General features: G+C 37.3%; 3 protein-coding genes and 1 long non-coding RNA gene across 16 annotated transcripts in view; 2 read left to right on the forward strand and 2 right to left on the reverse strand.

Moving 5' to 3' along the window:
- LOC115242194 (metal-response element-binding transcription factor 2) overlaps positions 1-7,681 on the reverse strand; it is a 9,707-nt gene extending 2,026 nt beyond the window's left edge. The window contains exons 1-11 of one of the 7 annotated variants that reach the window (XM_029818297.1): positions 7,620-7,661; positions 6,467-6,533; positions 5,528-5,670; positions 5,245-5,445; positions 4,910-5,101; positions 4,621-4,793; positions 4,319-4,514; positions 3,968-4,212; positions 3,665-3,856; positions 3,283-3,505; positions 2,140-3,062 (exon numbers count right to left, since the gene is read on the reverse strand). In XM_029818297.1, the coding sequence (XP_029674157.1) occupies positions 2,142-3,062; positions 3,283-3,505; positions 3,665-3,856; positions 3,968-4,212; positions 4,319-4,514; positions 4,621-4,793; positions 4,910-5,101; positions 5,245-5,445; positions 5,528-5,656 (2,472 nt within the window). In that variant the 5' untranslated portion in view covers positions 5,657-5,670; positions 6,467-6,533; positions 7,620-7,661 and the 3' untranslated portion in view covers positions 2,140-2,141. Of the gene's footprint in view, positions 1-1,142; positions 3,063-3,282; positions 3,506-3,664; positions 3,857-3,967; positions 4,213-4,318; positions 4,515-4,620; positions 4,794-4,909; positions 5,102-5,244; positions 5,446-5,527; positions 5,671-6,466; positions 7,381-7,619 lie in introns of those variants that run through there. The other 6 variants (XM_029818295.1, XM_029818298.1, XM_029818294.1 and 3 more) reach the window with 6 other exon arrangements.
- On the forward strand, positions 7,594-10,122 carry LOC115242196. The gene is made up of 3 exons (XR_003885024.1): positions 7,594-7,704; positions 8,155-8,378; positions 8,894-10,122. It is a non-coding gene; the product is annotated as an uncharacterized LOC115242196 (long non-coding RNA).
- A 157-nt stretch (positions 10,123-10,279) lies between these two features.
- Positions 10,280-14,028, reverse strand: LOC115242195 (leucine-rich repeat-containing protein 57-like). 4 transcript variants are annotated; one of them, XM_029818301.1, is made up of 2 exons: positions 13,899-13,984; positions 10,280-12,348 (listed from the first exon to the last, which is right to left on the reverse strand). In XM_029818301.1, the coding sequence occupies exon 2, from the start codon at positions 12,287-12,289 to the stop codon at positions 11,573-11,575; it is 717 nt and encodes a 238-aa protein (XP_029674161.1). In that variant the 5' UTR covers positions 12,290-12,348; positions 13,899-13,984; the 3' UTR covers positions 10,280-11,572. The 4 variants fall into 4 exon arrangements, 2 of the variants coding, with proteins under 2 accessions (XP_029674161.1, XP_029674160.1); XM_029818300.1 differs by lacking the exon at positions 13,899-13,984 and adding an exon at positions 12,545-12,636; XR_003885023.1 differs by lacking the exon at positions 10,280-12,348 and adding an exon at positions 13,510-13,558 and having other exon boundaries at positions 13,899-14,028.
- A 378-nt stretch (positions 14,029-14,406) lies between these two features.
- LOC115242191 (guanine nucleotide-releasing factor 2) overlaps positions 14,407-26,589 on the forward strand; it is a 60,988-nt gene continuing 48,805 nt past the window's right edge. The window contains exon 1 of one of the 4 annotated variants that reach the window (XM_029818290.1): positions 14,407-14,460. In XM_029818290.1, the coding sequence (XP_029674150.1) occupies positions 14,427-14,460 (34 nt within the window). In that variant the 5' untranslated portion in view covers positions 14,407-14,426. Of the gene's footprint in view, positions 14,461-24,848; positions 25,315-26,589 lie in introns of those variants that run through there. The other 3 variants (XM_029818287.1, XM_029818288.1, XM_029818289.1) reach the window with 3 other exon arrangements.

The following is a 26,589-nucleotide window of genomic DNA, read 5'->3' on the forward strand; positions in this document are numbered from 1 at the left end:
GCTGATTTTTCGTGATATGTCACGCTCGCGACAGATAAATCAGGATAGGATACATTTCGATATAACAAAAGCTTACTCCACAAACGGTTGATTTGAAGAAAACTGTGGCTTCCGTCAACGTGCGGCAAAGCTAAAACTCTTGATGATCAAAGAACTAGCCAATTGGGGAAACACATCCGACAACGAAGACTGCCGTTCACTCGCGGACAAGTCGCGCGGCTTTGCACTCCGCTATCAAAGATTAAACGCTCGACTGATCATTCTCTATCCGAAATACATAGAGAAACTCGACGTCTCTGTGTGCGAGATAATTTCCGCTCCCCTGGAGCATTCTTTCGCTTGTGTGGCTTTACCTCGATCTCGACTGAGTTTAGCTACTATATCAAATGTTAAAACGCTTTTGTAATAAGCAAATTTATTTAAACGTGTGACCAATGCTGATTGTCTATTAATTTCTAGATTTCTTTTTCTAGCATTTTTTAAATATCTCTAAAGTTTTCACATATAAAGAAAAAAGTACGAAAATGAAATAGGGAGAGGACTTTGACAAAAAGAGAGCGATAGATACATCTTCAAATACCATGACTTATCTGTGTGTTTTACTTCGGAAAGAGATAAGTTTAAATATCTGAATTTGTTTAGCAGGCAAAAACGAAAATTGCGCGTTCCGTATCAATGTAAAACATCCTTTTAAGTAAAGATTAAAAGGTAACAATATTAATTCATTTGAACGATCTATCGTATCGCGACTTGTTTCGTAAGCTCTTTTTGGTATCGAAAAGTTGACGCGGACTATTTTATTAACAAGCCACAGACAAAGTAATTTGTTATCGGAGTTAGTGCATTGCTGAATTCTAGATAATCGAAACTGTCATACAATAGTAAATATCTCGAGGATGCTTTCAAAAGGAAATGTTTTTCTCAATTTGATGTTATGGTGTGCTATACAAATAGTTGTAAATTTACTATTCCTTGCGAGAGCGAAATTTAAATTGCACTGTTCTGCAATTTTCTTTTTTTTATGAGAGAGCCACTCTACATAATTTTTCTATACATACAAAATATACCAAAATTTATGCAATAAAATTCTAGTCAATGAAGAGTTTTATTACTTTAAAATAATCATATATATATATATATATATTTTTTTTTTTTTTTAATGCATTATTCAATGTTATTTTTGCATATATAAACTAAGTAAATATAAACGTATAACATACATGGTAATAAATCAATTAATTTCTTGAAAAATTTTGATTTGCATCATATTGTCATCTATTTGGAAAGCAAAATGTAATCCAAGACAATGAAGTTACAGAAGCCACAGAGACTATCTCTACACAAGTGTATTGAAAAATAACCTTCGCAGTATACGCGCGTCTGCTTTGTTTTACTCTTTTACCACTAACTACTAACATTCTCGCTAGTACATTAGTTCAAGTGAGAGGAACAATTGTCTGTTACAATTCACTTTTTATGTTATAATTCATGGTCTTATCCCTGATATTCAGGGACGATTGGCCAATCGTTCTGTAAATGGACGTAAAGCACACGGAATTTCATTTTCGCGCGGCTTAACATCATCGATCCCTCCCGCAAGTCTACTATGCTACACTATTTACAATTGATAAGCAACACATCTGATTGTTCTTGTAAATATTTTTAAAACGAGCATTTTTTCGCCTGCTTATTTCATTAAAATAGTATTTGCTTTTAAAATAGATGTGCAAATGATGAGGTATATGTGTGTAATTAATATGGAACGTATGCTTTTTATGGATTAAAATAGATGAATAGATAGAAATAGATAAAATGCATAAAAATAGATGCATCCAACAATAAAATCTGTCAGTCATAATAAAAAGTTTTAGATTAATAATTCAATTTCAAACGCGCGACGTACATTTACAAGAACATTCACATATTCTACGCCGATAAATACATACATTTTTATGAAATGTACGTAACAAGTGGCAGTGCATATGACGCAAAACAATTCATCACAATTATTTTGCTGTGAAACATCGGGAATTGATTACAAGATTTCGACATCTTATGATCGCCATCTTACACACTTGATATCAACTTAAAATTTGTATACGATTGCAATATATTCGTAGTAAGCGGATTATTATTTACCGTTAAGTATTGATTCCCTCCCATTCGATGAGGTATTGTGTCTGACCATTTGGTCCTATCCTCTTCGCTTTGATGACAAACTTTTCACCGGCAGCTATTCTATTAGCTGCACCGAAGTAAATATTCACCGATGATTTCAAATCATCCAGAGATATGTCAGGCGCACTTTGCTTCACAGGCGAACACTTTGGAGATGAAGGCATGCTGCTCTTTCTCTGCTGTTGAGAATCGGGAGGAGGTAATTTATCATTATTTTGACGCTGTCTCAATCTTCTACCATTTAAGGCATAATCCACACAATTCCCAATTTGACTACTCGCACTGCTCGAGGCACCATTATATGAACTTCTTAAATTCCTGGCAAATTCACTTTTAACTTCGTTATTACGAGCCGGTAAAATAGCCGCCGTCTTACTGGCGGTATGTTGAAATTGTTGTTGTAACTGCTGTTGGGACGGACGTCCTCGTCGATGTTGTCTTCTGCGCTTCACTTGACCGTTTCTGTCGACAATAATATCCTTCTCAGATAGCTGCCTCTTGGCTGGACGCATCACCGGCGGTTGCGAGATCACAGGTGTCAGCGGTAGAGGCAACGTGATGGGACACTGGTTGTAAGGTAACGGCGTACTCGAGTTTCCTTGATTAAGGCTACAGGGCGTGCCCACTAAATCACTGAACGGATTATTTTTTCCCTCAAAATCTTTTGGTGGTGGAATAAACGAATCGAGAGTCCCTCTTGAGCTGGTCTCATCCCCGCTCGTATCCGCGGGCGTCGAAGGTGGCAAAGGATGCATCAAATCCACAGAGCTAGGCACAGATAATTCGGACATGCCTGACGTTGCGGCTGGTGGTGTCGGCGGTCCAGAAACAGAAGTCGGAGGTGTTGGTGGTAAATCGGATGCTTCTGAACTTCGCGATTTACTCTGCGTTAAATAAAAAGAAAAAAGATGAATAATACTATTCATAGCTCTAGCATTATAAATAGGATGTAACGCTGTATTCCGCGTAGTAAAAAGCAACAGCCGGTCAATCTTTCGTTTTTCCAAAAATAGATAATGGAAAGATTAATCGTGCGCGACTCTTCTTACCATACGATTTATATACACGAATGCGAAATGATATAAGAGAGCAATCTTATTGTACCTTGGCAATGGCGTTTTTCAATAATTTTCTCGCTTTTCTGTATCTTGCTTCTCGAACTCCTTGCGATTTTCCCATAGTACCGTCTCCGCACACTTTCTCCCTTTTTTTATGTTTACGTAACATTCTTTCCCGTGAACTGCCTAACGCCATTAGACGACGTCTTCTCTGTAAACTTAACTTTGGAAATGGGAATGATTTTTTTACAAAACCGCCGCCGCTATACCTACAGGAATAAAGAGAATTCTCTGATATAAAATCCATTATATGAAATAACATTTTATACTTGTATAATGAAAAGGCACAAATAATAGAAATTCTTAAATTCCTATTATTGTGTAGAAAGCGATTTTATAAACGGCTATATGCATAAAAAATGAAATACCTTTCTCTTAACGACTGCGTCGATTGACTGGGTGGACTTGGACTTGGACACGAGCTTTGTTCCGCTTCCGAATTTTGATAAATTGTACCTCGCATTACTAGATCTGAGGGATTCACAGGAATTTCTACATTTTCGGCCACGCTTTGTCTCAATGCGATCAATTGTTTTGTACTTTCTGGTAAACTCACAGGGCTGAAATAATTAAATTTTGCATATTGCATAAACGCAACTAACATATATACTCTGTAAATTGCTACATTTGACGTCGCCATATATCTCTGAGATGCATAAAATTATACTAACCCTATTTGTGGAGGAAGATATTGCAGTCTTTTGTTAACACCCAACCAACATCTACGTAACACAGAATCGTCTATTTCGCCGGATGCTGGAAGATTGACGACTGGACAGGGTGGTGGCAGTCTGACACGGAGGCCCCATATTGTAGTGCGTTTCTTTATTTCTCTACCGCACTTGAATCTGGTTCTGTTATTTGTCAATATCGACAATATCGATTCCCTGCGTATTTCAATACTAACATCTCTAATCTGAAAATGTACAACAAACATTATATCAAATAAAACTAAAATGTCATATATATAAAAATATTTGGGTTTCATAGACTGTACTCCGATAAAAATACAAAACTCTTACCCGTGGTGGAAGTTGTAACGTATACCAGTTGTCATTCGCGTAAGGTATAATAACAGTGTCCAAGTCGTAATACTTTTTAGCGTTATAAACAGTCAGATTGTACAACATCAGGTGCACCAGATCTACCCACTTCATTTCCAAACGCCGAACAAATTCCTTCCCATGATTGCACATTGAACAAACAAATACATAAAACCTGCAATCATTAGTATGATTCAATCATGCAAAAATGCAGAACAATAATGTAATTAAAATAGAATGAATTTTATTAAATACATTGACATTTTCTTATTTGTACTCACCTATCACCACTGTACAAGGGGTGAGTTAAGCATCTGATGCACTTCTCATGAAACCATTGCTTACAACGAGCACATTGTAACATCTGCGCATACCATTCACCGTTAAGTCCACAATAACAATAAATTTGTTCGGCGTTTACTCTGTGATGTGCATCCCAGCTTAACATATCAGGCTGAAATTATAATAAAAATATCCGTTATCCTCCTTTTATAAACCATATTACATAATCAGAGAAACTCGTTGCCAAATTAATAACATATCATAGCATATTTTATATTTGATTCTTACATCATACGGCAATTTTGTCATGTCGTCAGGTGGTGGTTGAGGTTGGTCCCTACCGCTGCAAACTTTTCTGATATTTACTTTAACCATAGAAGTTTTTGGTTCGCAAGGTTCACGCATACGCGGCTGGCTATCCGTGCATCTCTTACACATCCAGTGAGTATCCGCACCTGGCTCTTGTTTTGGTATTTGAGGCTACAAACACACATGTTTTTCTCTTATTAAGCTACCGTTTCACATCTCCATCAGATTTTTTTTCAATCTTATCATTCCAATTTCAATCCAATCAATGTTTCTGTAATATCAACTATATAAGTAGATTCGCGCGCGTTTCATACCTGATGACACATTTGATGATAGCCACGGCCACACTTGTCACAAACGACAATGTCATTATCAGTCTTAGGCTGAGATTTTTTGCAAAGAACACACATAACATCCGAGTCTGGCATAGCCAACTTTGTCAGCTCTTTAAACGAGGACCAGGAAGATGTGTTGTCCATAAAATTGACAAGACATCTTTCCCTTGCCAAGTCCACCTATATAAAAAGAATATTGTTGTACCGTCGTGTCAATTTTACATTCCAATAAAAGAGAATCCATATAGATTTAACTGCGTACCTCGACAACTGTACCAAGGTAAAATTTGCCATCTTTATGTTGAAGAACATCATCTCCATGGGAGAAGCCAATCCGCTGTTCCCTTGTAGTGCTATCCGGCGCTGCCAGACTTTCCTCAGGTTCTGACATTTTCTACCCTGTTTCTAAACCATAAACAGTATACGATATAACAATGAAAATACTTTTATCTATGGTAAAAGGACACGTGAAAAAATTCCCAGGCATATATCTGTTAGAAATGAAATCAAACTCATCATATTTATAGATGATCAACAAACTAACAAAAAGACTGATAGGTTATTTTAAACACGCGCCCTATAAATAATTCTCTGCGAAACATATCTTGAATTGGCGCGTTTTCGATTAATAATTTTTCATAAAGAGCAACATGTGGAAAAATAGTTATTAAATTTATCTTGACAATTTATAAGATTGTAGATATATTCTCACGATCTTTGTGTGTATTTAACTATAATCTCATTTATTATTTGAAATTAGAATCGTACATAAATATCGCCGAATAATTTCACAACCCGCCATTCGAAAGCTATTTGGAAAGAGAGAGAGAGAGAGAGAGAGAGAGAGAGAGAGAGAGAGAGAGAGAGAGAGAGAGAGAGAGAGAGAGAGTGAGAGAGTGTTTGTCTTTGAGAGAGAGAGAGAGAGAGAGAGAGAGAGAGAGAGAGAGAGAGAGAGAGAGAGAGAGAGAGAGAGAGAGAGAGAGAGAGAGAGAGAGAGAGAGAGAGAGAGAGAGAGAGAGAGAGAGAGAGAGAGAGAGAGAGAGAGAGAGAGAGAGAGAGAGAGAGAGAGAGAGAGAGAGAGAGAGAGAGAGAGAGAGAGAGAGAGAGAGAGAGAGAGAGAGAGAGAGAGAGAGAGTGAGAGAGAGAGAAAGAGAGATTAACGGCGATATTGGAATTTGGAATTTTTTTCTCGAAACATTACCATCGATGCTCTGAGAAGCGTCTGATCTCAGGAAGAGACACACGCTTATCTATCCCTGCTTCGCGTTCTAGAAAAAGCGCCAGGTAAATCGCGATCTGTCGCCACCTGTCACGGCGGATAACGTTGCACGATTCGCGCGAGGGTTAGCCCGGAGGAACGCTCGCGACCATATGATCGGTGTATCGTTGAGATCAAATAAAATAAAATAAGAAATAAATAAATAAGAATCCGTCGCGTTCACTCTTGTCTCTCGCCGCCGAAGGAGAGCGCCGCGACGACGCTGTTCCGAGTCGATCACGTTCAACACGACAATGTTCACGAATACATCGCGGATCATCCATCGACATTTCGACGAGTCATATAAACAAATTTCGCCGGACACGCGCTCCTCTACGCGACGCGTGTGACACAACTCGACTCCGACGCCCGCGTAAGCGTTTGGCAACGATCAATCGACGAGGATAGCGTGGATGGAACGGAGAGGAAGATAAAGAAAGAGAAAGAGAGAGAGAGGGAGAGAGAGAGAGAGAATAAAAAGAAAGATGGAGCGAGAGAAAGAGAGACCAACAACCCCCGGGAGACAAACGACAAACGGTACCGGGGCGGCGCTCGCCCCGACAACGCAACGACCGACGACGGCGATGATTCCCCGGGACGCGCGCGCGCGCGCTCTCGTTCCTCCGGACGCCGCCACGCGTCGTAAATAAACTCTCATCCGTGCCGGCGTGGCCCCGGATCCGTCCGTACCTCAGACCTCAGCGTCTCGGCCGTGGAATCACGCGCTGCTATGTGCGGGCCTCATTCTCCGACTCCGATCAGCCATTTACAACAATCGTGAGGGGGGTCCCGCCACGGTCGGTTCGCTCACGCTCGCTCGCTCGCTCGCTCGCTCGGCGCACTCGCGGCTCGCAGCGACGGCGACGACGACGACGACGACGACGACGACGACGACGGCGGCGGCGACGGCGACGGCGGCGGCGGCAAAAGCCTAGACTCCGCGCGGTGGCCACCGTACGACGGCGGCGACACGTCGGCGACACGCGCGCTGCCGACGGCGCCGATCACGACGACGACGACGACGACGCGACGCCCCGGACACCCTCCGTAGGCCGGGCACCGGCACGATCACCAGATTCCCTCGATTGTTACATACGGCATCATCGTTCGGCGAGCGTTCATTGCGTCCCGTGGAAATTCGAACGAGCACCGTCCGCCATGCTCGAGGAAACACACTTGCCGTGAGTAACTACGCGGATCAGACGCGCCACCGTCCACCGTGAGATGAGACTCGAGACTCGAGACTGCCAAGCGCGTAGGGACGTATCGAGGGATCGCCAAGCCCTTATTCCGGACAACCCGTCTTCAAAATACTGCTCTTTCTTCGCTAAACTTTTGTCTTTCTCATTATGCTATTGACAGAAATATTCTGACATTTACAATTATTTTCTAAACATTGTATACTATTTTTACAATATATAAATATTTGATACAATACATATACATGTTTGACAGGATTTAAACATATCACAGAGAGAGAGAGAGAGAGAGAGAGAGAGAGAGAGAGAACTATATTTAAAATATTACAACTATTTTAGATGACGAAAAAAAAGAGAATAATTTCGTACAATTTAGGCACAATTTCATAGAGATTGATCGTTTTATAAAAATTATCTAATCATTTTTTTTAGATACTTGAAAACATGAGAGTTTTTTTTACTTGTGAGTGATATATGAATCAAGTAAAGATTTACGTTAAAACTCATTGTAACAAATCTACCGCGAAATGACAGTCGGTTTGGGACATGGCCTTCGACTCAAAGTGGCCGGAGATGGGCAACATTTGGGCATTTGGGCATCCTATTGCAGTGCAGACGTAACATAAACAATCGATATTTCTGTTCTTCGATCATCCGTAAGTAGGGTGACAAATACGAGCGATCGGAATTATTATTTAAGAAGCGACCGTCTCTCGTTAATCTCATTACTTTTATGAGGCGCGAACATGTCAAACACTAGAGTAGTAAATCTTCCATAACAATGCATTCTTATCCGTATCGTGGAATTGCAAAATTACTCGTCACGGTTTTTCTCCTTTATTTTTTTTTTCCCCGTCAATCGTTTGACAGTAGTTGGTCGATAAAAATTGATCGAAATGCCAATGGCTGAAACCTTGGACAAGTTTATACGTCCATCTTATAGTTATTTTCTCTATGATCGTTATACATTTTACCTATCTTCATAATGTCATTAAAATGTAATTAAACATTAAACTTTAGTCGCGTGATTTCTTTCGTTCGTAAAACCGGACGTTGCTTGTAAAGTATAACATTTTTCGAAAATTGCTGGTAACATTAAACATGTGTCTTTTTCTTTCGTTTATTTGTCAACAATCCTTTATCTTATTGCCAAACTTTTTTTTACTTGCAGATTTTGATATTGATTGAATATTAATATCGACACTCTAAAATCGGCCATAATTGCCCAATCTATGAAAGGAGAGGAAGGTATGAATTTCCATGGAATTTACAATGATATTATTTTACTCACGTGTTGGCGATATATGCAGCCTACAAAGTTGCAATGTATGTAAGTGAAATTTTGTGTTAATCGTTTATTTGACTTTCAATTTTCGACATTTTTCATTCCGTTTTTATGTTTTCAATCCAGTCGTGCAAAACAGAGGATATTATTTTTTTTATATTGTTATTAGCAAATAAAGACGTCTATTTTCAATAATAATCTAGAGAATACGTCAGATAAATAATTAGCTATATAATCATATCGCTATAAACAGACTTTCTGTTGTCGCGCTTAAATCTTGAAACTTTAAATTGTTGCCACTGTCAAAGAAAAGTTGAAGAATTATATTAACCGGCTCAATAGAATAAAAATAAACATATTATTTATTCTCGGAAATTCTTTAGACAAGTAATATGTATTATATATATATATATATATATATATATATATAAAATCGCATACAGTTACATTATAAATATACACAATGATATGAAAAGCGTTCAAAACGTGTGTCTGGATACCTAGATAAATATAGATTTGGTAACTTGTAATATATTGTATATCTTATCGATTTAAACGACGCGATTTAAATACGTGGAGTCCTCGATTTACGAAACTTTGTCGACAAGTTTTTATTAAATAAATATATTGCAAAAACGGATTGCTCTTGGTATTTATTGGTCATTTATTATGATACGCAGTTAACTTTATAAAATATATTAATTTTCTCGCTTATGTTGAATGGCCACTCCGCGAACAAAATTCTGCCGAAAAAACTTCATAAAACGAGGTTTTTTGAAAGTTTATTAACATACATAAGACTCATCGTGAATCTTCGATCGGGACAACGTTGCGAATAAAACAATTGTATATAATTACAAATAATTACAATATTTTGACAAAGAAAAGCAATTGCATATTTCATGTTATGTAGGATAAAAAAGATCAAACTTATTCGAGATAAATAGATATGAAAAGGCAATTTTTAAGTCGTAGAATTTTCTTGGAAAATGTTTCTTGTCTTGTGTAATAATTCGTAACTGCGGATTCTTACGATCATCTCTCAGCTCAGTCGAAGGTTAATTCGCGGTTGGCCATATAAGAAAGTTCAACGATCTCATTATTTCCACAATTGTGCGAACACAACACGGTGCATTATATAGAAAAATTATACAATTACTCTAACAAATAATATTATAATATTAATAATTTGTCATACTGTACGATTTAATGTGCATCAGAAGAAATACTATATCGTACGAAAAGATTTATTAAAATATTTTTTTTTTTTACCAAACTATCGTATTACTCGATACAAGTTTCCAATGCATAGACATATTTTTAAATTATTTAAAAGAACAGACGTTATACTTCTAATTCAATTTTGCTTATCAGTGTTGTGTTACTTCAATATCCCTGAATAAATTTTACTAATTTCAGGAATGGTGGAAATACGCATATTTTTTGATTAATTTCTATCTGTACTTATATCTCAATTTAATGTCACATTTTCACATTGTTACATGTGTCTATATCTCATTTTGAAAAATATATCAATATTAGAACTACATTTTATTTGTTTCGTACATTGTAAAGATCGCATTGTTACATTGTTACATGCAATGTTTTCATAGAATGAACACCTAAATATGCGATACAAATGCAAGCTCTTGGTTGTTACGCCATGTAATAATTATTTTATGTTTGCAAAATATAATTTTCATTATTAATCTAAGGTCATCCATCGTATTTCCATCTTATGAAAGAAAAGATTCTTTATTTAAGATCGAAGAAAATATCAACACATAACATATATATATATATATATACTTCAACTTTTCAAATTCCTTAGATAACGGCGCGTATCATTCCATGATTATTACCACTTTGGTAAATAAATATTTAGAAAAGATTAATACGTTAAAATCGAAAACGAAACATACTTTCTAGATATCGTATGTATTAAAATTTTCAAACATTTTGTGAATTTTTCGTGCAGATTCAAATATTATAATATACTAAACGTCAAACAGAGAATCAATAAAATAATACAAAAACTGTACCTGTTATTTTGGCATATGATCTTTTTCCAAATATCAATAATCGCGTGCTTTATTTTTATTAAAAATATATAAATTAATATATATATATATATATATATATATACTTTTTTTTTCTCTTGATTATGATTATTTATAAATCGTTATATAAATCATCTAGATATAGATATAGCATCACATGGTTCATCTCGCCAAAATTTTAATTTATAACATACGAAAAAGGAAATATTTCAAAACTGTAAAATCTTATATAAATCTTCTATAGATTTAAATATATCATGTCCATCTTTTAGATATCTTACATGGGCTGCTTGCTCTTAAATCGGCAATAATGTTGCATCTAAAATACACATCAAATATATGACATATAATAATTAAATCTTTTTTTCTTCATGACATTGTTGATCCAACTGTAATTCATTTTTATAGACAATGTATTAATCTCACCACAAACGCGTGTGCGATATATATTTTAAATATATAATGAAATTATTATATTTTCTACGTTTTAGCATGAAATCATCTTTCAATACATTTTTTTCTTAACCGCTGTGTAGCGTTCCATGTAAGTATCATAACCGTCCAGATTGGCGAACTGCTTCATTTCAAAGAGGTTTCCCTCGAGCGCCAATATTGATATTTTGGAGTCCTTGAGGATCCTGATGGGCACCGAGCTCAATTGTAGACAGTTCTCCTCCAATCGTAGCGTCTTCAGCCGCGGGCAATCTGCCAGCTTCTCGGAGATGGTGGCGATCTGGTTCTGATTAAGGTTGAGCTCGGTCACATGGAGGCTGGTGGCGGCGTCCGGCACAGTCGTGAGCCGATTCTTGGACAGATCGAGGACGTCCAAATGCCGGAGGCCGCAAAACACCAACGGAAAGTCGGAGATTTGATTGTCGGACAGATTGACCTGCTTCAGATGGTTCAGCTTTGCCAACGACGACGGGATCGACCTGATTTGATTCGCGGCGCAATTTAAGCCTTCCAGTTTCACGAGCGCGCCTAGCGTGTCGGGTAAACCGGTCAGCCGGTTGTAATTAATGGTCAGCTGTTTTAGCATTGTAAAGTCACCGATCTCGTTCGGCAACGTAGTGAACTTGTTTTCGGATAGATCCAAAGTGCGCAACAGCGGCGCCAAGGCACGGAGATTCTGCGGGAACTCGTCCAGCTTGTGCCGAGACAGCTTCAACGTGCCGGTCTTCTTCGCGGTCTCATAATGTTGCTTCACGCTAGAATTGCCCATGTCGTATCGGTATTTTCGCGGACGATGCGGACAGGCGGAGCTTTTCTTACAACAATTAGCTAGAGCAAGAATTAATCGTATGAATTTCAAGCCGCTTTTTCTCTCGAATGATTATTTATTTTAAAAAATCTCGCGTGATTGTGCTTCGAATATTCAGCACATTATTAAAGTCTTTTATTTTGTTTTTCGATTATAATTATTATTATAAATTATATGAAAATGAATTGTATTTATTTGATTGCTCTTTTCTCTTACAGAAAACGAGAAGAACATCGAAAGAATAAGGGTGATAGTGGACATAGGTAGTTTGAGATGTTCTGGCCGAAGCGCGCGAATTTCGACGGCGCGCGCGACCTTTTTTTTTTTTACCAAACTATCGTATTACTCGATACAAGTTTCCAATGCATAGACATATTTTTAAATTATTTAAAAGAACAGACGTTATACTTCTAATTCAATTTTGCTTATCAGTGTTGTGTTACTTCAATATCCCTGAATAAATTTTACTAATTTCAGGAATGGTGGAAATACGCATATTTTTTGATTAATTTCTATCTGTACTTATATCTCAATTTAATGTCACATTTTCACATTGTTACATGTGTCTATATCTCATTTTGAAAAATATATCAATATTAGAACTACATTTTATTTGTTTCGTACATTGTAAAGATCGCATTGTTACATTGTTACATGCAATGTTTTCATAGAATGAACACCTAAATATGCGATACAAATGCAAGCTCTTGGTTGTTACGCCATGTAATAATTATTTTATGTTTGCAAAATATAATTTTCATTATTAATCTAAGGTCATCCATCGTATTTCCATCTTATGAAAGAAAAGATTCTTTATTTAAGATCGAAGAAAATATCAACACATAACATATATATATATATATACTTCAACTTTTCAAATTCCTTAGATAACGGCGCGTATCATTCCATGATTATTACCACTTTGGTAAATAAATATTTAGAAAAGATTAATACGTTAAAATCGAAAACGAAACATACTTTCTAGATATCGTATGTATTAAAATTTTCAAACATTTTGTGAATTTTTCGTGCAGATTCAAATATTATAATATACTAAACGTCAAACAGAGAATCAATAAAATAATACAAAAACTGTACCTGTTATTTTGGCATATGATCTTTTTCCAAATATCAATAATCGCGTGCTTTATTTTTATTAAAAATATATAAATTAATATATATATTTTCGCGGACGATGCGGACAGGCGGAGCTTTTCTTACAACAATTAGCTAGAGCAAGAATTAATCGTATGAATTTCAAGCCGCTTTTTCTCTCGAATGATTATTTATTTTAAAAAATCTCGCGTGATTGTGCTTCGAATATTCAGCACATTATTAAAGTCTTTTATTTTGTTTTTCGATTATAATTATTATTATAAATTATATGAAAATGAATTGTATTTATTTGATTGCTCTTTTCTCTTACAGAAAACGAGAAGAACATCGAAAGAATAAGGGTGATAGTGGACATAGGTAGTTTGAGATGTTCTGGCCGAAGCGCGCGAATTTCGACGGCGCGCACGACCGGGGACTAACTCGCTGCGCGGACTGTACCCTCCCGGTGCTGTACCTGTACTCCTGCGCGAGACTGTACCGCGCGCGGTACGCGCCTGCGCGGTGGCGTAGTACGGCCGTGCTCACTCCGTCGTCGAGATTTTCGGAGCGCGACAACCAACCACCCGGGTCGTCGTCGTCGTCGTCGCCGGGCGACGTTCGTCGTTCGTCACCGTACAACACACACGGCGTCTCGTTACCTCGCGACGAACGCGAAACACGTTCAGGCACGCCGCGACGCTCGCCCACGTACGGACGGCGAACGCGGTTACGGATACGCGAACGGGAGTAAAATGTCACGCGATTGATAGCGAGTCCGCCATAGCGTCCTCGGCCTTCCGATTTCGGCCGCGCGATGGCGCGGCGCGCGCGCGCGCCCGAAAAATGGCCGACGTGTGGAGACGTAGCGGTGCCCGTCGAGTTTACATCAGACTGAAAACACCGCGGCGGCCACCAGTGCGTAGTTTACGATGCGGCGGTGCGTGGGAATGATGAGGTGGTGTGCGTGATCGTGGCAAGGGCAACGCGACGCAACCGGGTAACGATGGCTTCCACGCCGAAGACGGAGAAACACACAGGTAAGAGATAACCACCCGCTCTCGAAAGGTGAATGACGCGCGCGCGAGAGAAAGAGAGAGAAAGAGAGAGGGCGCGTATACGCGACGAACGCGTGCGACGATGTACCATTATTTCTCTCGGCGGTTTCTTTCTCAAAAACCAATGTGCGATCTATTACTCATCCGGCGCCGATCTTGTTTATCAACATTGTCGATATTTCGAATTGGCTGATGTTATCGATACGCGCGCCATCGATGGCAACATCAGTTCGGTGACGCTACTCGACTACCGGACGCTAAATGTCAAAAAAGCATATATGTATTGTCTGTCAAACGTGCACGTGATTTTTCTCTACATTTTCTTCGAAGCGGCATATTTCTACGGTTTTCTATTTAAAATATCTGCCGTATTCATGTAATAATAAATGTTGAGAAAGTGCTCGATTCATTTATTCTTTTGTACGAGAAATCTCTCGCAGAAACTCCGTTTCTTTACTTAGTGATTTTATGTTTCTTCACGATTATCGAATATTTTGTTAAGTCTCAGCCGTAAGCGTTATTGATTTAATCGATTCGTTAAATTAAATACAACAGCAATCATAAACAATAACCGATATTTTCTCTAAAGTAAGCGAATAGTAAGAATTCTGTTGTTGTTGTCTTTTTTTTTTTGTTTTTTTTATGGGGCGCTGTTTTCACAAGCATACCACTGACTTTAATCACGAAACTGTAAATATGCGAAAAAGCGGTGGAAGAAAATCTAAATAAAAATTTAATTAAGGTGATACATTATTCTCACTACATCCGAGAAATTTGCAGCGTTCCTTTCATTTTTAATTTACTTTATGCTGTATTATACATTTTTATTTTTGAAGCGTCATACAATTATTTATTAACGCATGATTTTTCATGCAATTTTTGGTAAATAATATATTCTGTTAATAATCGTGTATTTAACGCGAAATATAACTCAAGCGGGATTGCCCGAAACAGTCCAGTGAATGGAAAAAATCATTCGATTTTCGGCCTTGAAATCGTTGCCTTTCTTTCTCCGTAGCGTATTTTCAGTGCAAAAATTCATCGACGATAAGAACACGAGCTAGGGTGGGAGTGTATCAATAAACCGTGCACGCGTCTGGACGACAAGCTCCGAATCTGATTCGAACAGCTGGCCGTGTCGCGAGTTTTCCGTCCCTTTCGAACAAAAGCCTACCCTATCCTGTTTCCAATCCAGTCGAGAAGGACTGTACTTTTGTCGGGTCTACTTTTCTTTAGCCCTCCTTCTCGAATGCGTGCACTTCGTGTCGTACGGTTTTTTTCAGTTCATTATTGTGTTCGTTCTTTAGTTTGCACGTGGCGTTTCGTTGACTTGACGTACCTTTGGTAACGGTTTTCCAAAAATGAGACTTCTCGCTAACGAAGATGAGGCTCAAACTTTTGGAACTGAAAAGAATTTTCAGTAACTTCAAATATTTGAATATCATTCGAGAAGGTAGGGTAGAATTAATTATAGTGTGTATGTGTGTGTATCAATTTATAGTTAAATGTAATTTTCAATCCATTGAGCACTGAATAACTTTTCAAGCAAGGCGAAAATGCAATTTAGCGCATTTTGTAACAACTAGATATTTCATATTACAAGTATTAATCACGATTAATATTTCGAATATTTGCGATGTGCTGAGATAAAAAAATAAAATTTTTTTCTAGTTATATGTTGTATTTTACAAACGCAACATATGTGCCATCGCGTAAAAATTGCGCGTTCTACTCTTAGTTTAGATTTATCGTCGATGTATTGGGTTCGCGAAATATTTCATTTTTATGTCTTTTTAAAACTTGTCGATATATCATTCGTATTTAATACTGAAAAGATTAAAATTATTGGAAAGCATCTACATTATTAACATCCATAGTGCAAATGTACGTGTAGAAACGCATCTCTACTAAAACTAGGATAAACGTCTTAGATCTCGTATTTAAAGTCGAACGATTTGGTTTTGATAATTTATCGTAGGGTGTGACAGGTGTAGCTTATCAGAGTTGATACGTCGATCTCGAAAAGATATGTGACGGATAGAGATACTTAAGTAAAGGCAGTTTGATCAATTCGCGCCCGATAAAATTGGCAACGACTAACCGACTTTATCCCACGTCATCTGCTCCGCGTAATTGCGTTTAATTCAAGTTGATCTGCTGCAATCGTAACGCGTTTGTTGATTCGATGGGAAGGAACGCAGGCAGGCGATGCCTTTTAAAGATAATTTTGTTCAATATACGTACCTATAAGCGAATTAGTTTAATCACTCTTGACGAATTGTGGAAGCATTATTTCGATTTTTTTTTTTTTTTTTTTTTTTAGGAAAAGAGGAATTGACGTATATATAATCAACCTGAAATATTAAATATTTTCCACATTAAACTTTACATTATATTTGTTCGTTCAGTATGAATATTCAATATCAAATATTTCACAAAAAGAGATTTTAGTCGAAAATTTATAATTTGTCATTTTTGTAAAATTATTCCTGAAACTGGATATTTAAAATAACTGTACGCCATGATGTACATAATCTAGGTAATGGCATCACTGTTGCGTGTAAACTGTATCAGTAAAACGGGCAATGAACTTTTCGATTATTATACAGCATTTAACAACTTGTTGCTATACTTTGAAAAATATTATCGTACAAGATGTACAATTTATCTCCGATTATTAACACTCGAAATTTTTTTAATAGACATTAAAATATGTATAGAATAAATCTTATATTATATTGAGAAATACTTTTCGATGAAAAAGATCATTTATTTCCATCGTTTGCTTACAATTTTAAGACGAGGAATATTATATCGTGATTTTGATGGCGCGGGAACTGGATCAATAATAATATAAATCCATTGCGATATAGTCTCTTCCAAAAGGCGAACTCGTTAAATTTCCAGGTAGGAAAGGGTCGCATTGAAATTATTCTATAGTGGCGAGTGTATCGTGTGTCGTGCGAAACGACAGGACGAAACCTGCGACGCCATTGAATGCGTCCGGTAATACTCGCCCCGGAGGTTCTCGAGTAATCTTACGAGAGAGAAAGAGAGAAAGAGACGTGGAGTAATGAGAAAATGGGAGATGAAAGCGCGAGATCGGGATCTCGTCGAATCCGCTTCATCTTGTAGAATCCTTCTACTTTCTGTTTTGTCGCCATTATGTTCATCCAGGCCTTTGTATACGCGGTCTTGCTTTATCCGCGTATCGCAGCTTTCTCTTTTCGTTATTGCAACTGTAAAAAGAATTTGTCGTTAAAAGCAAAAATGCGCGGAATTCGCGCGGTCTGTTGCCAGATAATCAGATAACGAATAATTTATAAACACTGAAAACCTTTCTACGTACAATGAAAACGAACTCGCGCCTGTTTACCTAAATCGTGAAACGAATATAAACGTATTTCAATCAATGATCAATCTACGTATATCGTAATTAATGTGGTTGTGAACACAGAGAGAGTATTGGAAACAGAATTCTCGTTAATTTATGAACGTTTGCAAAAATTGTTTGACAAATAAAAAGGATCTACATGAGATGATTGTTAAAATGCTCGATCACAAAAATGTTCTAATAAAGTTTTTCACTCGGCGATGAATAATGAATATGTAATATATGAAGAATTGAGTCATTTAAAATAAATTTGCGCAAGTTCTCACAAATTAATGGTCGTTACTGTATACGTTTACAGTCTACTTATAGATATTCCGATTGTTATTTTAAAGTAACGAAATTCTGTTATAAAGATATACGTTGTTTTTATTTATTTTTTATTTTTTTTTTCAAATGTTGAAATATCAGCAAAGTTGTAATTAGCGTGGCGAAGCTTGCTCTCGTCGATGAACTTTATTACCGCAATTATTGCGTTCTATAAATTTTTATTAGTACGGCGTAAGATGAAAAGACTATATGAGGAAGGCGCTTAAATTTTAACGGAAACTATTTTTTTCTCGCGACGAGCAACACGAATCGCGTTTAAAAGTAATACAAATTCGTATACGATGTAATTCATTATTTTTAAGTTGCTCTTTGTGAAATAATCCGACCTTTGATCTTTCTATTTTGAAAGTTTCTTTTAAATGGACCGAGTTTCGTGATCCAGCAAAGCATATAATTTAAAGCCATTGAAGTTTTCAGTTTGCAAGAAGTAATTGACAAGTTATATATAACAAAGAGCATTTTTTTTTTATAAAATCGATGATATAAAATCGATAATACGGAATATATCTATCGTGTAAAATTAAAAATATGTGCATATTGTGTTATTGTAACACTTTTTTTAGTTGTTTTAATAATTTAACATTGAGTTCAATTAATACAATAACAATATGTTAGATTAATGCATGAATGTGTCAAATATTTAACAAAAAAATTTCAACCGGTATATTTTTTAACAAAAAAAAAAAAAACAAATTCTCCGACTGTGTATAAAAACAGTTCTTTAAAAAATGGTCATTCATGTTCGTCTTGTCGAAGCGATGGCATTTAAGCTCGTAGTATTTCAATCTTTATTCTGAGACTACTTTGCGATACTTGTGTGGCACACGTCGCTTGGCGCTTTTATTGGATTCGATCTGTCCGCAAACCGTTTAGGAACTGCAATCATGCGCAGCTTTCCGTTCCTACGACAGTCCCGCCAATATCTATGCAAATCCGCGGCCCGAGTGTTACAAGTCTCGTGTCAACCGGTCGATGATGTAAGGCTCGTGCCAGAAACACGCGAGCGATGCACAACGTGCGGTAACGTTAATTCGCTATTCATGAATATGCACAGCCGTTTTCGCTATGCGGATGCGCACGCGTGCAAAAAAGCGTACGCACGTGTTAAAACCGGTTTACGCATATATGTTTGTTCTGCCGATTTTTCGTCTCTATTTCGTTTTAGTACGCAATTTTAAAACGATCGTAGAAATAGAAGATAAAAATATGAGATACTATCGCCCTGTCAAAATTCGTAAATTGATTTCCTGGATTATTAAGGTATTGCACTATATTAACGTATATTTTATTATTAAATTTAAATAATAAGGACAGATATAAATATCTAAATTATTTATTTATTTATTTTTAGCTAAATCGCGCCTCGGTATTTCAAAATTTTACACTGACTTTTTAATTGATCAACTCTCACTTAATTTTATTGTTAAGTGAAAATAGTCTATTACTTACAAATGGTGAAAAAGATTTTATTATTTACGAATAACGTTGTCATAAAGTTGTATGAAAAATTTGCATGTATTCTGCGTTACTTTTGTGTTCGCACAGTTAGACATGTCGAGATCCATTAAGGTTACGAGGAGCAAGCTATTCACTGTCGATTTCCTATGCGTGCCAATTCAACGTGCGATGATAATGACAATGCGGATTTCACAATGCGAGAACGAAGAATCCAAAAGCTTCTTCTCGTGCATTGATACAATGCAAGCAACGATGTTAGCACTTATTATCGATTATAATATTTCAATATGTGTAATAAAGTAATTAAGAAATTATAAAATTTAGAAAAAGAATAATTTCATTCATCCAGAATTTTCGTCAATCTTCCTTAAATGTTTGTGATTAATAATTTTTTATAACGAGAAAGAGTTATTGATTCGAGAGACACCGTGTTAGCTTACGAAGATCCTCAAGTAATTTGCCGCTCGTCGATTCTGTCTCATATACCTCGAAATAAAGAACGGTGCCATATAAGAGCCACTGCCTCTCTATACGAGAGGTCTTTTATCCCTCTTCTCCGTTAACCCTCTCACCACCATCTCTCCCTCCCTCGTACGTCTTTTACTCGCCCGTTCCTCTCTCTCTTTCTCTCTCTCTCTTCCTCATTTTCCCTCTCTCTTTGACCCGTTAAAATAGACGAGGCTTCTTTCCCGGCCAAAGTCGCAGATATTACCAGCCGATCTTGCCAACGGCCGGGTTCGCGAGAACGACAGTTCACCTCCGATCCGCGGCAAAGTTGGTTCTAACTCGCGGACTTGTTCCGGAGTCTGTCCGGTTCAGATTTACGATTCGGTGGCTTTACGATTCGGTGGCATGTCGGATTTCGAGTTCCGGGATGATCGAGTTCTGATTTCGAGTTCTCTAGACGCGGATCCGTCACGTTGGTGCGAATTTCTCTGTGTGTTTTCTTTTTTCTTTTTTCCAACATGTTTTTAACATCGCGCGATTAATTGTGCAAAAATCTACACACACACACACACACACACATTACAATTTACATTACTACTCTAATGTTATAACAATCAAATGCAATTTTTCGTCTTTGCGCTCGTCATCTTTCTTTAATTTACCTTTCATCGACGATAACTCTTCAGGTGAGGAGATAAAAATATAAGATAAACGCTCTCGCGAGTGATCAATTATCGCTACCTATTTTATTTTAGATAATAGTTAAAAATACGAATGGCGCGCCGCTTGCCAATGTGATAACGTGGCCTCTAAGCAAAAACGTTAGAAGAGGATAAAAAATCGCGCGAAGTCTCTCGCGTCTCGGTTAACGGTGTCGTTTAAAGGGCATCGAAATGTCAATTCGCCACTCGGTGTTGCGTACGGTAATTGCGTGCAGATTAAGTGGGTGTTTATCGCGCGCGCGATATGTTAGGAATTTAAAATGGCACGTTCGTGAGACGCGAACATCTTTTGCTCGATTATTTTGTGCAGTAGAATGCGCGACAGCGCGAGAGTTGATCGATTGCTCGATTAAATGGTAGATAGTCGAGATACGGAACGTCGACTAAGGACGGCGCAGTTTAATCGCCTCGGTGTTGTTGTTGTTTACCGTATAATTATTGCGTGAATTGCGACAATGTACTAATCCATCTTCTAATTACTTTCGCGTGCAGAATGATTCGCAACGATCGCTCCGTCAAACTGTAGTAATGTATTTTGCCATTTAATATATTAGATGAAAATGCCGAACGAAGTTAACTCCGCGCTTCTTTAAACTCATTTTCATTATTATCTAATTAATTTAATTAAATAATATCAAGATACGCGTATCAGAATATTAATGAAAAATTTATAAAAGCCTTTGATTTAACCAATTGTAAATTACAATTAACTAAACATACATAACTTAACATTTTGCAACACGATTATTTATGAGTAAAATCTCATATATATACATACAGACACACATGGCCTTAATTTCTTAAAATTGCACAGATTTCAGTGTACAATACTGCAGTTATTCGATATAAAGATGATAATTGCAAGATATGTGCGAGATGATCTCGAAAGATCATGATACATCGTGCATACATGCTGTGGAGCAAACGGTTCGCAGATTAAGCGATCAAGGCGCGATTAGACTGTAGGGATCGTTGCGTGCGCGTTTAATAAAAGCGCACAAGTCGTAAACTGAGAGAGGAATCGGAATGTATTTGGAGCTCGTGTATAAATTTATTCGCCCGTTAATTAATGCACGGAACGTGGCTGTTCTCGCCGCCCGCGTGCGTTCCTCATACAATTGTTACGCACCTCCACCCCGAGATAGGAAGAAACAAAGTAGATTAGATATTAAAGGCATACGCAATATATTTTTACATCGCGTGAATTCTCGAAACCGAAGGGATTAGTTCAATCGCCGATTTTTCATAAATAAGCGAGAATGATTTATTAATTTTCTGTGTTTTCTCGTGACAATGAAAACATCTGGAGCTAGAAGCCTTTTTCCGTACTTGATATTGCATTAAATCGTTAGAGAGTGACGGCAAGATAATTGCGGAATTTTGGTCTGTTAAGTAATGAACACTTTAAACACCGATATATATATTTTACGAATTATACTTTGGCTCCGTTCAACGGTATATTACAGTGTTTATATCGAAATACAGCTTGTAGCTGTAACTTCTTATAACGATCGACGAGACGGCGCGTAGTCGGCATGTTCCTCACGTGCGACGATAAATTTTTTTTACGTTATTGCGCTTCTTCCATTTATTTTCGGACGCGAAGTCGTTCGCAGTGTATCGCTCATGCCGTTTGAGACGCATCGTCTGGCGCGAATGATAATTTTCAGACACGCGATCGTCGCGATCGTCGCGATCGTAAGGCGTAAAGATAGCGGTGCCCGAAATCCGAAAATAACCATGTGACAGGAAATGTAACGCAACTGGGTCGCAAGTTCATCAATGCTAATTATTGTTAATTGGAACATTTCATGCATTCAAATTTTCCAACGGCGTATCATATTTTCATAAAAATTCATGCTTGCGATAATCTTTTTAGCCGCGTATTATATAGAACGTTCTTTAACGAGAACCGAGCTTCGAGTCTAAAATTTGCGTCAAAGCCTTTGCTTACCTTTGTCGAATATAATGTCTGGAGAAAATTCGATAATTTTATTAGAGAGACACACACAACAAGTAGTCGAGAAGAACCGTATAGAACTATTTGGCCCTTGTGCTTACCGTACCGTGGCGCGAGTTACACGACCAACCTCCTGGTACCGTATCGGATTATATCGTTCACATCGTTCTGAAAGTAGTAAAAGCAATGTAGGACCTCGGTAGGTGGTCGAAAGGCGGAGGAGAGGTCGGCTTCTCGCTCCAGTAATCGCGAATCGTTTGTTCCACGAGATACTGATATACTCTCAAGAAGTTTCATACTCTTCTTTGCCCGATATTCTTGCCGCGAGTATGTGTCAATTTTTCGCAATGCGAGAGATTCACTTAGGTATAACATATACCTAAGAAATTATAAATAACAAGTAGTTTTTATAAATATTGAATAAAATTGACTAAGATTTGCATGATTCTCTGTCTTTTTATTTAATAGAGAGGCATTGTTTAAGAGAACCGTGCTTTTGCACAGACATTCAGAAGAAATAGTATAACAGCCTACGAAATTTTCATACTTTTGTTAACGTTTATATGACATATGACACATACATCTTTAAATCAACGTGAACTTTGCGAGAGAAATTTTGCGCGTTATCGCGCCACGTGCGAGAACTTTGAGGAACGAAGCTATTGCTGGTACTTGTCGCGGCAGCCATTTAATGGCGTCACGATAAGTTTACGTCTGACACATATTGCGGGAACGACGAGGAAGCGCTAGGATGGTAGAAATCGTGACGGAACATCCGACGCGTTAAAATAGACACCCTAGAAACTGACGCCTTAATATTAGTCACACTATCTACTAGTGGTATAGAGTAACCGAGGTCGCGCGACGTTTACATCTATGTATATCGCATGTCGTCTGCACGTGTATATTTAGGTCTCCTGTCATCGGTCTCGGTCGATCTATGAATCGTGAGATTTCCATTCGGCGGCCTCGCGCTTTCAATCAGAATTATCAAGGCAACGCGATCATACATCAGTGATCGTAATAGATTCATTACGCATCTCAACAATTATGTATGTATTTTATTATACTGCGGCAGGGTGTGTCTATTCCCTGGAAAAACACGGAAAACCTGAAATTCTCAGGGATTTCTTTTTTATCTGGAAAAATCAGGAAATTTTATTGGAACTTAGGAAATTTCTTTAAAAATTCTCTTTTTGATCATTTTGCTTTTATATTTGCAAAGTTAACACTTGAAACTTAGGTGGCTCTCTATCTTTCCTTCGTATGAGTGAAAAACTTGAGAAAAGGCATACGATAAAAAAAACTTATTTTAGAAAATTGATGTCAAAAAATCTCAAAAATATTCTCTGTATCTGGTATTTTGAACAAAAGTATCTGAAAGAGATCAGAAAATTTTCAGGGAATTTATTTACAAGGTTTGAGTAGACATTCTTGCGGGAAAAGGAAGATGTTTATGCTGGTACGAAATATTGTTCTGCGTGATATATATATTGATTAAATTACTGACATTTTCGATCATTTTTAATTTTAAACTATTCAATTGCACGATATCTCGATATTATCGATTAACATAGGCGGATATGATACGTCATGCGATGCATATCGGCCGTGTCTGTATGTTGAAACATGAATTTTTTGGAAGATAGCAAAATAAATTACCGCCCGCGAGTCAGTCGATTATCTGTTTCGGATAAAATCCGTTTATCGTGTGCGGTATTTTTATGGAGCAATATTGACTACGCTACAGTGCATTCAGAGTCATCCAAGCTTGTGATTCTCTATATTTTGTCCATCGATAACCGCGGTCTTGCCGTATCATTTGATACAGTCGGTGTACCCGTAAAAAAAATCAACGTCTCATTTTTCGCGTCTCGCAAACAGACTTAGACATGTATGAATCGATCGTTCTCTCAACGGAACAGAGAACAATCTTTCAAATTAGATGTTTGTTTTTTTTTTTTTAACGTGCGATGCAAAATTATTTCCCTAAAAAACTGCGAAAGTTATTAGCGTCAATTTCTCATAGATATAAAGTGAACGTTTCTTCTGGCACATCTCTGTAATTATCAGATTTATGTTTTATCGACTTTTTATGATTTAAATTCAGGAAATATAATAATTATCTACGATTACGTCGTAAATAGTGCAAAAGTGATATTGAACAGTGAAAGTGCATCGTGAGACGGAAGGAAATTAAATTAAATTAAACTGAATTTTAAAATGCCATCGCGAGTTTACGCCACGAACTGCAACGACGCGAAACCGAACATGAGAATGAATCGACTGCGACTCTCTGTTTCCGGTGACATTATAATAATATATTATTAAAAACAACAAAATGCCGCAATACGATGACAGTTTTCTCGATTCGCCGATATTTCGGCGACGAACTCGCAGCTATACCGTGCAAAAGCGGTTCTTGCCGAAATCGCAATCTTTTCACATTACGACCACACCTTTGCTGCTGGCCGTAACCAATCACGCCAGGACTCTTTCCGGTTCCTTATCGACGTGCAACTTGAAAGGTAATTACATTAAGAAATTCAGGTTAAGGGTGCGAAGCGTTTTTTCGTGTCACTGCTCGTACGAGAACAAGGAATGCAAAAACGTTGAGGTCATTTTTTATTAATAAAACGAATAAATAATACAATTATTACTTCTCATATATTCCGAGAAATTGCACGTTCTCATATATCAAGTCAGATTAATTTCATATTCTTTTTGACATTATTACACGCCGTTTGGATACCTTTTTTGCGATAACTGTAATACAACGTGCGTATCGTTGAGTTTAAATTCATCATATTTCGGAATCAGACTGATGTCACGTTTGGGATAAACGGCTCGTTTATTCTGCTAGACGCATTGGCGGATTTAAATAATCGCATCCTCGTAAGCGCGTTAATAATTAACGCCTACGTCGTCTGCATTACTGCGTTAATCCTTACGCGAATATATCTCGGCCCGTATAATTACTAGTTCGTTCACTGTCAATCATATTAAGCACCGCACGCTCGTCGCAGGTACATCACACCTCCGACCATTAAGCGCGTAGCTGTTACACACGACGTCTCTCTTCCTCTCTCTCTCTCTCTCTCTCTCGCATAACGGATACATCGTCTAGTGATTTCCCTCTGGGCTCGAGGCGCGAGCAAATTGCTACGTTCGCTATCTCGCGTGAGACCCGCCATTGCGTGGAACCGCGAAATGCTTTCGATTTGCAAGTTAATGGACGAAATGATTTTCACCCGCGGTCGTGCAAAGATCGCGAGCGATTATAATAACATGAAGCTTTAATGACAAACCATCAACATTTCATCGATTATCTGAAGACATATACACGCGCCGATAACTTGAAATCGCAAAAGTATACACAGGGCGTTCCCAAAAAAGTATCGAATATTCTTTTAATAGTAGATTATCTCTGACAAATTTGAAGACAGTTTTTTCTTAGCGAAAATGTCGAGGAATCAATAATTTCCCATTGTAAATGATTGAAAAAAGAGGTTTTCGTTAAATTTTGTGAGAATTGAGATTAACAAAATTATATTTTTTAATTGATTTTAAATGATGTTTATTTTAATAGAATTTAAATTTTGGGAGTCTAAATATTTCGGTGAATTTACATTTCGATACCATATAGACACATACGGAGATCATGAATTAATTACAAAAATATATAATAGAAAAAATTAGAAACTTAAAAATAATTGGCATTTTTGTTAAGAAAAAATCAAAAAGTTCAAATTAGCCAAAGAATTCGTTGTTAAAAGACATCTGATATAGTTTTGGGATATATA

The sequence above is a fragment of the Formica exsecta genome, unplaced genomic scaffold, assembly GCF_003651465.1.
Source record: "Formica exsecta isolate Colony F162 unplaced genomic scaffold, ASM365146v1 scaffold579, whole genome shotgun sequence".
Lineage (NCBI taxonomy): Eukaryota > Metazoa > Arthropoda > Insecta > Hymenoptera > Formicidae > Formica > Formica exsecta.

What these genes read in the sequence shown, in the direction of transcription:
- LOC115242195 (XM_029818301.1), bottom strand. Translation starts at nt 12,289, where the DNA reads ATGGGCAATTCTAGCGTGAAGCAACATTATGAGACCGCGAAGAAGACC.